The sequence below is a fragment of the Narcine bancroftii genome, chromosome 3 (assembly GCF_036971445.1).
Source record: "Narcine bancroftii isolate sNarBan1 chromosome 3, sNarBan1.hap1, whole genome shotgun sequence".
NCBI classification, from domain to species: domain Eukaryota; kingdom Metazoa; phylum Chordata; class Chondrichthyes; order Torpediniformes; family Narcinidae; genus Narcine; species Narcine bancroftii.
Genome location: NC_091471.1, coordinates 172,362,829 through 172,377,365, shown reverse-complemented (window position 1 = coordinate 172,377,365; position 14,537 = coordinate 172,362,829). Strand labels below are relative to the sequence as shown.

Here is a 14,537-nt window from a genome sequence, read left to right as displayed (position 1 = left end):
AGACTGGGAACAGATTGGGAGATCGCTTCACTGAGCACCTTCGGTCTGTCTGCACCAGTGAAAGGGGCCTCCCAGTGGCCCACCATTTCAGTTCTGTGCCCCACTCCCATACTCACTTATCTGTTCATGGCCTCATGTACTATCCCACCAAGACCACAACACATGATTTTCCGTCTGGGCACTCTCCAGTCGAATGGCTTTAACATTGACTTTTCCAGTTTCTGCTAATCTGCTCTCTTTTTCCCCTCCCTTCCCTTCCCCTGCCTTGTTTCTCTCAGCTCTCCATCCCCTTCCCTCTATATTCACCAAGCCATCTCTCCTCCCCTTGATTGGTGTTGTGCCCTCCTCCCTTCTCCACCTATTACCTCCTTTGCGAGCTCCTCCCTCCCTCCTTTTCATTTGGACACCTACCAACACTTTTCCACACCTCAATGAAGGGCTCAAGCCCAAAACATTGGTTCTGTATTTTTATCTTTATTATATAAAGGGCACTGTTTGACCTGCTGAATTTCTCCAGTGTTGTGATTTTATTTCAACCACAGTGTCTGCAGATTTTCATGTTTTACTGGTGATAATTGGATATGGAGAAGCGGCCAGATGAGAGTTGATGGGGGGTGTGGGGGGCTTTGGTTCTCAGTCTCCGGGGTTAATTTTGTGTTTGGCTTTCTTTTACATCTTGGTGTGCTTGCTCTTGAGATGGCATGTTTGAAATGTAGAAAATGTTCATTCCTATTATTTCCATTAATGAGCAAAAATTGTTAAAGAAAAATTCTGATACATTTATTATATTTCATACTTTTATGATTTTTTTCAAACTTTACTTTTTTTAGGTTCAGTTAAAAGAATATGTTAAAATTCGTGATTGTATTTATGAAGTGGACAACAAATCAGAAGACTGTTTCACATTTGCTCGTCTTTTGAACTACAAGGTACAGTACAATCGAAACTGATATTCTTTCTAAAGCCAAGATGTCCAAGCTGATACTTAAATGCAGTTCTAAAGAAAATTGTTTAAATACTTAGGAGTATTTCTGTATCATAATTATTAATTTGTTAAAGCATCCCAAAGTGCTCTAAGAAAATCTTGATACAGAGCCATGTGAACAGATACTAGGCCGTCAAGACCAACAATATTAGTATTTTTATAATAGAGTGGGTAATGTAAATAATTAAGAAGAATTACGATATTTATTGGAACATTATCATGGGACAAGATGTTTATAGTTTCTTTGTTTTGTTTTTTCCTCCAGTATTCAAGTAATATGGAGAAGATTGATCCAGATCATATAATTGCACTGGTCACTGAAGTTATCCCTCAGCATTCCTGTCTTTTGTTCTGTCCAACAAAAAAAAATTGTGAAAATGTGAGCAAGATGCTCTGCAAATATTTAAGCAAGTATGCACTCAATCACTGCACATTCACATTCACATTTTTGAATTACATCTGTTGCATTTTTAGGCAAGCACATGTGTGAATAAATTATTAATAATAGATATCAGCCTTGCTGATTTTGCATTCAGATATTTAATTCCACAGTTAATGGTTTTTGCATTACTTCTCTCTTGATTCCAATCAGGTAGGAAATCATCTTACACCATCCCTGGTGTAAACACATCTCAATTCAGTAACTGCCTGGAAATAATAAGATTTCAAATGTTAATCCAAAAAGTAAGAATGAAAATGGTAACCAATATCCTCACTAATAACTTACCAAACAAAATAAAGGCCCAAAATAGAGATGGATTAATTATTGTTATAATAATATTTCCATCTTTACACCAAGAGTTCATCTAATTAATGGCTGTTGTTTGAGATAGGGATACTTAATGTTCTAAAATTAGATTGAATGAGGCAATAAAAGGAAAGGGTTGAAGGGATAGTCACAAACTCCGTCGGTATAAATAGCGTGTGTGCGCATAAACCTTAGTTTTTTTCTGTGTTGTGACTTGGTATTTCCAAGTATAAATTCTACAGCTATATTTATATTTTTAATTAGCTTCACATTCAAGTGCTCATTATGTTAATCCTCTTAACTGTCTGCTTTTCCCAGGTCATTCCTTTCAGTAAAGGAGAAAGAAAAGTATGCTCTTATTCAGGAATTGAAAGACATCGGAAATGGTGCAATATGCCCCATTTTGCAAGGAACTGTGCCGTATGGATTAGCTTATCATCACAGCGGACTAATAAATGATGAAAGAAAGGTTATAGAACAGGCCTACTCTTCAGGAATACTCTGCCTGCTAACCTGTACATCAACCCTCGCTGCTGGTGTTAACTTACCAGCTCGGAGGTTAGTGCCACATCATTACTAGTCCGTCAGAGAAAGACCTTTTAATCATTTTCAAAGCCTTGGGTGAGTGTCTAATTTTCATTGATTGATTTTCTTCACTCCGATCAACTCACAATTTAAGAACTACATCAGAAGGATGTACTGCATATCTCCACATTTCAGCTGGATGAATATATGTGAATTAAATCAGAGAACTGCACCCAGAATTGTGATCAGTGACAGGAGGAAAAGGAAATTTAAAAAAAAGAGAATGGACATAAAGTTTGACTGCTCCAGTTCTTCTTTTATATTAGCTTGTTATACTTCTTGACACAAGATGAATTTTAGCAAATGATAACAAAACTGTTGAATATGTTAACTATAGAGGAAAAAACTATTAGGAAGAAGGGGAGAGAAAAGTTAGAGAGAAAAATATTAAGTACAGAAGTACCGGTAAGTAAAGATGAGATGGAAACAGTGGATTAAGATGGGGGTGGGGGTTACTTAATTTTTTTTTTAAATCAGTGCTCTTGCCATTAGGATTAAAGCAATCCAGGAGAAAACTAGTGTTGTTCCTCAATTTTACCCTGACAATGAATGAGGTCATGAACAGACATGTCACCACAGGAATGATTGGGGAAGCTGAAATGGTTGGGTACAGGAAGATCAAGTTAGATCCACAGAGGTTAGGTATTCAGTGAGGCGGTCTCCTGATCTGCTTTTGGTTTCACCGATGTGGAGGAGGTCACACCGAGTGCACCAAATGCAGTGGATTAGTTTGGATCACATGGAAGGTCTGCTTTTGTCCCTGGATGGAGGTGAGGGATGAGATTTTATAACCAATGTATGGGCCCAGAGGATCGCAAAGCCCAGCAGCAATAGAAATTCACCAAGACAAATGGTTACTTAAACAAAAGTTTCTTTTAATTTTCTTTAAACATAAAAACAGGATCAAACTTTAACTTATTACTATTAAATAAACTTAACTTAACTCCCTTCTAATTCTAAGCGCACGTGTATGTAATGTGTGTGTAAGTTCAGAAAAGTTCTTTGATTCACAGTCCAATCTCACCTCCAAGTTTACTGGTTGCAGGCAATTCTTATAAGGTGCACAGAATTTAACATTTATGAATTTCACCAGGCTTTGGTGCTTGAAAGGTAAATGGTTACCACTCAGGAAGGTTCTTGTCGGTTTTTACAAAGAGATTTTTTTGCTCGTTGGGCACAAACTGATTCCTTCTGATCAGCCATGTCAGTGTCTTGCTGAAGAAACTTGCCCCATCAGGGTATTCCATATGATAACCTCTTTCTTTCAGGTCACCACAGAGTTCAAGTGAAACATTATACAGCCAGCCATCTCCTCTTTTATGGACCACAAGGGCTTTGACCAGGCTGAACGTAGAACTCACAACCCGTCTTCAAAATGGTTTTTTTCCAGAAGTTTGCCAGCTTGTCATGTTCCAGTTCCAGCTGCTGCTATTGAACTGTAGAACTGAATTCTCTCTCTCTCTCTCTCTCTCTCTCTCTCTCTCTCAGAGAAAACCACATGACCTTAGAACAGCCAACTGCACTCAGACAGACTGCAGCTCCGGACCTAATCTTCCAAGTTCGTTCATCTGTTGTTTTCCTAAACAATAATCCATTACTCTACAGCATGTCCAATTAACACCTACTTGTGAAATCCTTATAGGCATCCTTCAAAGTTTTTGCAAAGGTACCCAGAGCCTGGACTGTCTGGCTTGAGCAGAGCTCTGGCATTTTAAATGAGATCTGTTTTGAAGTACTTGTATCTGTGTGACCTAACTAAAAAAAAACCCACACAATTTATCTCCTTTTAAAACATATATACAATACAAAATATAACATAATCCGTCACAGTATAATGTATAATCGGTATGGTTATGTGTTTGGGGGTAAGGGAGAGGGGGGAAAAAACAGTCTCTACATTCTATGAATGTTAAAAAAGATTGTATTGATGTGAAATTTCTTTGAGTCTATAAAAAGTCAAAGTAAAACGTTTAAAAAAAATTATGTCTATGTCTTAAAAGCATTCTCACTGAGAGTTCCAAGAGAGATCTGTTGTTGTTGAATTAGCTTGAAATGTTAGTTTAAATTCATGTTCTTTTTTATTTTATCCTAATCTGATTAGTAAATTCCAGTGTGCATTATTATCAGCTTTGTTGGCTGCAATATTGATTATTTGTTGTTGGATAGCAGTCCAAAGGATTCAAACTCTCAACTAGTATTTGGGTGGCAAACTGAGTAGATTAAGAGTGTTGTCACTCTTGAGGAATTGGATGTTCTCCAAGGATCCATTTCTTTTTTTTTTGGAAACTTTATTTATTAATTTTAACATATAAAGAATGTCAGTAATTCACATACAAAAAGAATACAAAACAAAGTAATACAAATACAAAGTAACATAATTAATACAATACCAATCTCAAAATCTCCCCCTGACAACTAAAAACTAAGACTAAAAGAAAAGAAACTATTTTTAACCCCTAAACTGCCCCCTCCCCACCCCCACAATAAAGAGTGAAGAATTAATAGTTAGTATAATAAGAGAAAAAAAAATTAAAAAATATATATCTTAAAAAGAAAATCAATATATATATTTTAAAAAATATTAATTAAGTATTAATTATTAGTCCACAAAATTTTTATTATATAAAACTATATATAAAAAAAAACAAAAACAAACAAAAAAAACTTAAAACGAAAAAAAAGCCAACTAATAAAAAAAACTAAAAAAAGGAAAGAAAAAAACATATATATAGAAAAAATATATATATATAGATGAAAAGTTTTTTTAGAAGAAAAAAAATGATTAATTCAAACATTTAAATTGTATATAATCAATAAATGGGGTCGACTTTAACTCATAAAAAGACATCTTATCTTGTATAGAAAATGATATTTTTTCCATGACCAAACAAAACTTCCTCTCTGAATACCACCTATCTAAAGACAATACATTTCTATTCTTCCAAGTAATCGCTATACATTTCTTAGCCACTGCCAACGCTAAATAAATAAAAGAAATCTGGTAATTATCTAATTCTAAATCAATCAATGGTTGCATATTCCCTAATAAAAATATATCAGGGTCTAATACAATATGAAGATTATATAGATTATTAAATACAGATTGAATACCTTTCCAAAATTGTTGTAACCGATCACACAACCAAACAGCATGTAAAAAAGTACCAGAAACCTGATCACAACGAAAACAAAGATCTGACTTACTAAAACCAAATTTTTTAAATTTTTCGGGTGTTAAATATAATTGATGTATAAAACTATAATTAATCATCGCCAATCTAGCATTGATCAATTTTCAAACACTGTTACGACAAATTTCAGACCAATTTTCTTCAGTTATTGTTAAGCTTAAATCTTTTTCCCATTTCATTTTATCTTTATCCCAATCTATTTTACTTTCACATTCCAACAAAATACGATACAAGCCTGATATATAACCCTTTTTTGGAAATGAGAGCACGTATTTCTCAAAATCAGTTTCAGACAATAAATTCATTTGGCGACCACAAGGATCCAAGGATCCATTTCTATAGTTGTATGAGGGATTAGTTCATGTGGTATAATGATGGTGTGAGAGAATATTAAGTGTGGTCTAAGCTTCCCGCTGGTTGATAATTGATGGTGTGTTGGAGGGTTACATGGTTTGCAAAGGAAACTATTATTTTGTAGGCACCTTAGAAAATGGTATTTATTTAAGATTCCCTATAGTAAATCCTGTGGACATTGCCAATATTCTCTGCTCAGATAAAGGAAGAGGTTGTGGATATTAAGTAAGTGCATCTCCTGTTAAGCCCCATGTGTTTCAGTGCCAATCAGGTACTGTAACTTCCTGTTCTATTACTGTGCATACCTTTTATTCATTGAGTGAAGCAAACTCATCAGCCCCTTTCAAGAGCTGCAATTTTTATAACAATATCCACACTTCAGGAAGAAAAAAATAATGCCTTTGCCGTTTGTGTAGAAATTGTAGTGAATTTCTTTTGAATCTAAACTCGAGTTATGTCTGAAATTCAGTCCAAAGTTTATTGTGAGGGATTAGGGAAGGGGATCCAATGGGCTGCGAAATCTACAAGTCACTTGCCAAGATCTACTGTTGGGGATCTAATTTTTTACTGATTTGACTTGTGCTCTGTTTTTCCTAACCACCTAGGGTTATTCTAAGATCACCTTACGTTGCCAAGGATTTCCTAAAACGATCTCAGTACAAACAGATGGTTGGTAGAGCTGGCCGTGCTGGTATTGATACAGAAGGAGAGAGCATTCTGATCGCACAGGAACATGATAAGAAGCTGGTAATGTCATCAATTGCAATTTTTTAAATATATGTTGGGCAGGTCTGCTGAACACAGTGGGATTATTTTGATCTTGCATATTATTTCACATCTTTGGTTATGTTCGTAGAGTCTAGGGAACATGGTTGAAAATAGTCAATTGAGTGAAACTAATTTTTTTAAAATCTCACTCACTATAGGAGAAACCCAGACTCTTCCTTGAATGGTTTATATGTTTTTAAATTGTCACTGTGTGAAGAAATGTTCAGTAATTGGTTTGGAGATGAGCAGAAATGAAAGATTTATTCCTTTACATTACATTTATTAGTAGTGAAAGAAACAGAAGAAATTTGGATGTTTGAGTTTGGAAATTATGTAAAATCATGAGTCACCGGAAGCTACAGTGAAAAAGATGAAGTAAATGAATTAAGCTGTTGAAGTGAGGAAAAGGATGAGATTTCCATTTTGAATCTGGGAGGAACAAGCTCATTGTATGTATGCAATAACAATAGGATTTGGGTTTCCACAAATTGTTGAGAACTAGTCCATCAGTGGAAAATGAGGCAAACATGCAAATGGAATTTTTTTTAATTTCAAGGAGCTCTTATTTGAAAAGTGAAACAGTATCAAGATTATTGTGTTTAGTTTCAGAGCATTGAAAGTAATGTCAAGTTTATTGTCATCTGATTGTACAAGTACAATCCGACGGAACAGCAATCTCCGGTTCTCAGTGCAAAAACATGCAGATGTACAACCAGACATAACACACACACATACAGACAAATAATATATATGCAGAACAAGTATTATAGCTATAAAATAAACAAATAAATATTGTTTTGTGCAATTGAGAGTTTTGGATGGTTAGTGTGAGCAGTTCCTTTGGTTGTTCAGCATTCTCACTGCCCGTGGGAAGAAACTGTTCTCAGCCTGGTGGTACTGGTTCTGAAACTCCTGTATCTCTTCCCCAATGGGGGCAGCTGAAATACTCCCTGCACAGGGTGGAAGGGGTCCTCAATGATTTTGCGTGCGCTCTTCAGACAATGATCCCAGTAGACCATGTCATTGGTGGGAGGGAGACTCCAGTGATCCTCTCTGCAGAAATGGATTGACCTCCAATCCATTTCTCTGCAGCAACCATACCACACTGTGATGCATCCGACCAGGATGCTCTCGATAGAGCTCCTATAGAAGGTTGACATAATGGTGGCCAGTAGCCTTGCCTGCTTCAGTCTTCTCAGAAAGTGGAGATGCTGTTGCACCTTCCTGACAAGTGAGAAGATGTTGAGTGTCCACGATAGGTCACTAGTTAAGTGAACTGCAAGGAACTTGGTGCTCTCCACTCTCTACTACAGAGTTCTTGAGAGTGGTGGGTAGTTGTTCCTGGTCCTCCTGAAGTCCACAACCATCTCCTTCATCTTGTCGACGTTGAGACTCGGGTTGTTATTCTCATCAAATCAGGAATGTTGAATGACCAGGGAAGCAGCATGGTCCTTTTTTTATTAGTGAGAATTTTAAAAAAGAGCTTTGTGAAGCAACTGCACTTGCCTGGACCACTCACTAAAGGGAATGGCCCACATGAGTGCTTTACAGGACCAACTTAACCGACCTCCATGAACAGAAAAATGGACAAGGTCTACAGGTGCTGGGGAATCACAATCTTCAGGTCTTCCTCCAAGTTGCACCACATCCTGGCTTGGAAATATATAATTTCCTTACTCTGTCTATTCTAAATCCTGGAAGTCTCTCCCAAATAGCATTGAGGGAGTACCTTCAGCAGAAAAATTACAGGGTTTCACGGAGGCTAGGGTTTTCATTGAATGATTTTTAAAAAATATTTTTGCCATGACCAATATAACTGGAAATCGTTATGTACTCATTTTTAATTTGTTTTAAAGACTTAATTTAGGTTGCTCACAAGTAGAGTTAAAGATTTTTAACTATGTTGGTCAGTTCATCTAAGGTACACTTTTGAGGGATGTTTTTCTAAATTGCATACTGAAATGATGTCTGATTGCATTGGTTCATGGCAGATTTTTATGTTCAGCAATATGCAGATAAATTTGAGTGGAAACTTGAAGGGAAAAAAGCACTTCTCAGTACATCACATATTTGGGTAAACTGAGTCAATCTAAAGTGGGCACTTACCATTTTGTCCACATTTTCCGTTCTGCTAAAGATGTGCAAGCAACCTCACCAAGGTGGGAATTAGAAATTCCCTGGGAGTATTGCACATGAAGCCTTATATATTTTATATGCACTTCCACACTGACCAGATTAAAATTATGATTTTACATCTTTATCTACAGGTTGCCGACTTAATAAGTAGCCCAATGGAGTCTTGCTATAGCAATCTTATACAAGGCAATGAAAAAGGAATTAAAGATCTGCTGCTGTCCCTAATTGGACTGAAGGTATTTAATCACATGGTATAAATAAAATCTAATCATGCATTGGCACTGTTCATTTAAATGATGGGTTGTGACTAAAGTAGTTGGATAAGATTACTTGTGTACAAATCATTTGCACATCTTCTTCAAAGTTCTCATTGTGGTATTTTAACAGAGATATTGTTTTCCTATTAATCGGATTACTTTCACTGCTAAACTCATGAGGGATATCAGATAAATTTGTTTTAAGACTTTTGTGAATGTGTAATTATCTTCCAGAGGTGGCTTTTGCTCAGAATAGCAGTATTGCTGCAATTGATTGAATAGTGTACAATGAAATGAAATGCATGCTGAATGATTCAATGATCAACTGACAATTAAAGATTGATTATTGGGAAATAATATTATTAGCATTTGTTGTTTCCTCAAGAGTCAATAAAGTGCTTGACCTACCAGCATTTAGCGCCTTTGGAAGACTACACAAAAGAGTCTGGAAAAACAACCAACTGAAAAACCTCACAAAGATAAGCGTATACAGAGCCGTTGTCATACCCACACTCCTGTTCGGCTCCGAATCATGGGTCCTCTACCGGCACCACCTACGGCTCCTAGAACGCTTCCACCAGCGTTGTCTCCGCTCCATCCTCAACATCCATTGGAGCGCTCACACCCCTAACGTCGAGGTACTCGAGATGGCAGAGGTCGACAGCATCGAGTCCACGCTGCTGAAGATCCAGCTGCGCTGGATGGGTCACGTCTCCAGAATGGAGGACCATCGCCTTCCCAAGATCGTATTATATGGCGAGCTCTCCACTGGCCACCGTGACAGAGGTGCACCAAAGAAAAGGTACAAGGACTGCCTAAAGAAATCTCTTGGTGCCTGCCACATTGACCACCGCCAGTGGGCTGATAACGCCTCAAACCGTGCATCTTGGCGCCTCACAGTTTGGCGGGCAGCAGCCTCCTTTGAAGAAGACCGCAGAGCCCACCTCACTGACAAAAGGCAAAGGAGGAAAAACCCAACACCCAACCCCAACCAACCAATTTTCCCTTGCAACCGCTGCAATCGTGTCTGCCTGTCCCGCATCGGACTGGTCAGCCACAAACGAGCCTGCAGCTGACGTGGACTTTTTTACCCCCTCCATAAATCTTCGTCCGCGAAGCCAAGCCAAAGAAAGAAAAGAGTCAGAGTGTTTAGGATTCTAGCACAAATGTGAAAATTGTGAGCACATGGACTGCTCTCTGCAACTGTTTACAGTTTTTTGTGGCATCTCTAGTCATTGAATGAAAAGCTGTGATGGAGCAAGGAAAAGAAAATTAAATAGGTTAACTAAAAATTTTGAAAGTGTTTGACGTGTGAAATAAATGTTAGTTCAGATTTACCTGTTACTGAAATTTGTATTGATTTTCTCCTACAGCTTGCTCAGACACTTGGTAAAATTGTTGAGTTTATGGAAGGCACTTTGCTTGGTGTACAACAGCAACACCACTTAAAAGAAAAAAGCCTTTTGGAGGTCATAGAGCAAGCTCTTCAACCATTGATGGATAAAGGTTTAATAAAAGGCAGAATAACAAGTGGTAATGAAAATGAAAAGATGCGCTGTCAGCTGGAAGTCACAAATCTGGGTCATGCTACCTACAAAGGTGAGCCAGGCACTTATTTTCTTTCTTTTCATAAAGATGACATGAAACTTTTAAATCCAGGAAATAAAATGGAATGTTTTTCAGAGATGTGCTGCCCTCTTATTTGACTTCTCATTGGACAGATTACATGTCATGTGATAGGTTCACCAATATTTATTTCCTTCAAGGATCAATCGACTTGGCTTACTGTGATACCTTGAACATGGATTTGAAAAAAAGTTTAGAGGGTTTAGTACTTAATAACTACCTTCATCTGATCTATTTGGTAACACCATATGATATGGTTTCTCAATGTACTCCAGACTGGATGATTTATTTTAGACAGGTAAGGAATTTTATGGAGATTTGCCGAACACTTGCAGCCACATAAACACTATGTATGACTTACTGTATGCTGCAATATATGTATCTTATGCATCTGGCTACAGCAAGTAAGAATTTTGGTCTATGACAATAAGCCTATTTCATTTCATCTCTATTTAGTTTAACACATACTCTGGTGTCTGAGACTACAAATGAACACGTCTGTTATTCAGTTACTGTCAATGGGAGTCTGCATTGGCTGAAACATACAATTTTGAGAGCACAAAGAAAGTATTGTTTTTCTCTGATTTAAGAACATTTGAATGAAAAATTAGAATTGGGTTGAGAAGCATAAAAAAAAGAGGAAACTTTGTTGGGTCAAGATTATTTTAGAACCAGAAATACCATAACATAGCTGCTTAATCCAAATCAAAAGCATCTAGGGAAAAATTAAAAGATATTAAAGTATACGGAGAAAAAAATAATGCAAATAAGATCAGCGGAAATAATTAATGGCCAACTAATATAGCCACAATAACTTTTGCAGAAATTGTTCTGTTCTGGAATAATGTTAGATATGGTACCTGATATCTAACGTCCACAAAATAATAAACTTTAAAATGTTTAAACCATCTTGTGGATCTAATACAATATTTCAATATTGTCTCCACCTTCATCATCCTTCTCTTCCATGTGGCTTTATCTGTTCATCTGCTTATTCCATGAAGAAGGGCTTAGGCCAGAAACGTCAGAATATATCTTTGTCTCCTATGGACACAAAGACTGGCTGAACTCCTCCAGCATTTCAGTGTGTTTTCACACCACCTCACTCTGCCTATCACCTACTGGCCCCTGCCTCACTGCTCCCCGTCTCCACTCTTAGTCCTGATTGCAGAGTCTTGACCTAAAATGTTAACAATTTCTTCCCTTCCCACCTCCACAAATGCTGCACAACTTGCTGAGTTCCCTTAATAATTTGTTGGTTTTTTTTTGTTTGTTTTTTGGGTTTTTTTTTGCTCCACATTCAGGCATCTACAGTATTTTGCGACAGCAGTTATCTTTGCACCACCAGTTTTTAAATATTTTGTTATGGGTCCATTGTGTCCTATTTTTGCAACTGTTCATTCTTGACAAAATTATTTTGATGGTTCCCTCTTAAAGCATTTGATCCAACTGTATGTTGATTATGCCCTCCTCGTGAGCAAATTGTATTTACCCATTTTTTTTTCCCAGGAATATCAGTTATTTATCCATCTAATCAGTTTTATCTTAAATATTGTCAATATTTCTGCCTCAACCACTCAATGATTTTGGCTTTTGCGATCTGGCTGAGGCATTAAAGCCATCTGGGTGATGAAATTAGATTGCCATTGACTGACTGTATAAAAATAACTGCAAAAATTTGAAAATAAAAGGCAAAAATTATTCTTGCTATCACTTGCACTCCATAGCCCTTGACATTTAATTGTCTGTCCATCTCCACCTTGAATGTTTCCTTGGTCTTGCTGTATCCAGGCACCGACAACTTCATTTTCTAAGGACATGGGAATTGAACCGAACATTATGCAATCCTAACAACCAACCTCACTGATGAAATGTACGTTGTTGATAAAGTAGCCCACGTGAAGTCCATCAGTGCATTGAATATAAAACTTCAAAGAGAAGGCTCCCTCCCCCCCACTTTGGTCAACTTTAATTTTGATTTAAATTTAAACTAGGAATGATCAATGTCAGTGACTCCCACATTCCAAAAATCCAGTTGAGCTCATAACTTTTGCACATAATGTTTTCCACTTAATTTCTTAGAATTGGCAAAGTTATCACATTATCAAATTATCTCGATTCTCCTAATGAAGCCAATTATAACTGCTTCAAAATATGTTTTTAGATCAATGTGCAGACTAAATGCATTTATGCTGCAGCATTTCCTGACTTTTAATTTCAGTAAATGTTTTACTCTAATCCTAGTTTCATCAGTTGGATGTCATTGAACAAAATGTCTTTACCACTGTGGGTGTATCTGAGAGCTTCCTTACAAAGAAAGCATCTGGTCAAGCAGTCAAGCAGGTAAGATTTTACCTGAATTAGTCTTTATTATTTGTGAATTCCATCAAAATTAGAGTTTCGAAAGTACGAAAGGAAATTTTCTACATGCTTTCTCATAATTGATTATGGGCGTAGAATATCTTTCAACTTTAATGATACAATATAAGCAGAGACTGTAGTGAAACATTAAACTTCCATGTTTAAACCACTTGGAAAGGTGAATATCTCTGCACCTGTTGTGATGTATCTCAGTACAACTCCTGTTATTACATAGACATTTAGAGAATTTCATATTCATTATTTGGATAATTCTTCTATCTAGTGGCTGGGTAGCTGCACACGCTCATTGAAACCATTGTGCTGTGTACGATGTTGCAATGAGAATTAGACATGGAAAAATCTCACTGCATTTTGAGAACAACATTTCTCCTAAACTAAAACAGCACACAATTCTCAAATGTCTGGCAACAGAATACATTTCAAAATTAATTTTAATCCCTTCATCAAAACCTCCTTGTAAAGTGAAAAATTTTAGAGGACCTAATTTCTCCTTTAGCAAAACTTGGCTTCACTTTGTGTGACGTAAATTGCTCCAACACTCACATTCAGCAGTATAATTCAAGAAAATGAAATAGAAAATTACTGTTATCAACAAGTTTCAGTCTCCAGAAATCCAGCTTCTGTTTGAAGAGGATTATTGAACTTTCTTCAATACTTGACCACCAGGTTACACCATTCCAATTCTACTTTGCTCAATAGACTGCATGATTACTTGAATCAAACTAATGGAAGGCTTCAATGAGATAACAACACTAATAGATTTAATATTCTTAACTGATTAATATTCTGGCCATCCGTGTTAAGGTTAAAACCTCATGTTTTGATTCTTAGTTAATGTTGTGCCTTTCTCTAAGAGAAAAATTGTTTGCAGTGTTACCATAGAGACTCTGATGTAATATGTCATAATATCCACCCAGGCTAACCGCTTGCTCTTGAAGGAAGTGTGAGCACGAGAAATTTTTCTTTGTTTTTTTTGCATCGCTGCATATCTGTATCACTGCATATCTTTATACAGTAAATGCTTTGTTATTCTTGCTGTATGAAAGTCTTGTGGTGAAGCTATGCAAAATGTTTATCTGTTCTATCAACAAATTAAAACTACATAAAGTGACAGCCACAGAGTTTAATTTATTGAATTAAAGAGATCTAAATTTGGGATATCACAGCTCACGCTTTGGAAGATGATACTTTGAAATTAGGATATATTAGAATAAGGAAAGTGTTATCTATATTTTAATTCAAAGAAAAATGTAATTATGAACTTTTATTCAGAAGAAAGGATTGTAAAATTTGTCTAAAAGAATTAACAACTTGATTTACAGCCAAGAGACATCCACGCTGTAACAATAGAATATTCCAGAAGTGTCTGAACCTTTCTGCGAATTGTGCAGTTTGAAATTGAGCCATAGGCTGGCCATACAGCTTGTGTCCTTTAAAAAGATAAGCGACAGCTTTGGTAGCAGAATTGGCAGGAAGTCCAGAAAATGTTTTTGTAAACATAAGCA

General features: G+C 36.5%; 1 protein-coding gene across 3 annotated transcripts in view; it reads left to right on the top strand.

Annotated features, from left to right (window-relative positions):
* The window catches only part of helq (helicase, POLQ like), an 80,404-nt gene that overhangs the window by 42,113 nt on the left and 23,754 nt on the right, over positions 1-14,537 (top strand). For all 3 annotated transcript variants that reach the window (XM_069925852.1, XM_069925851.1, XM_069925849.1), the window contains 8 exons: positions 831-929; positions 1,251-1,396; positions 2,052-2,291; positions 6,469-6,610; positions 8,899-9,003; positions 10,398-10,623; positions 10,791-10,948; positions 12,895-12,993. In XM_069925852.1, the coding sequence (XP_069781953.1) occupies positions 831-929; positions 1,251-1,396; positions 2,052-2,291; positions 6,469-6,610; positions 8,899-9,003; positions 10,398-10,623; positions 10,791-10,948; positions 12,895-12,993 (1,215 nt within the window). The remainder of the gene's footprint in view (positions 1-830; positions 930-1,250; positions 1,397-2,051; positions 2,292-6,468; positions 6,611-8,898; positions 9,004-10,397; positions 10,624-10,790; positions 10,949-12,894; positions 12,994-14,537) is intronic.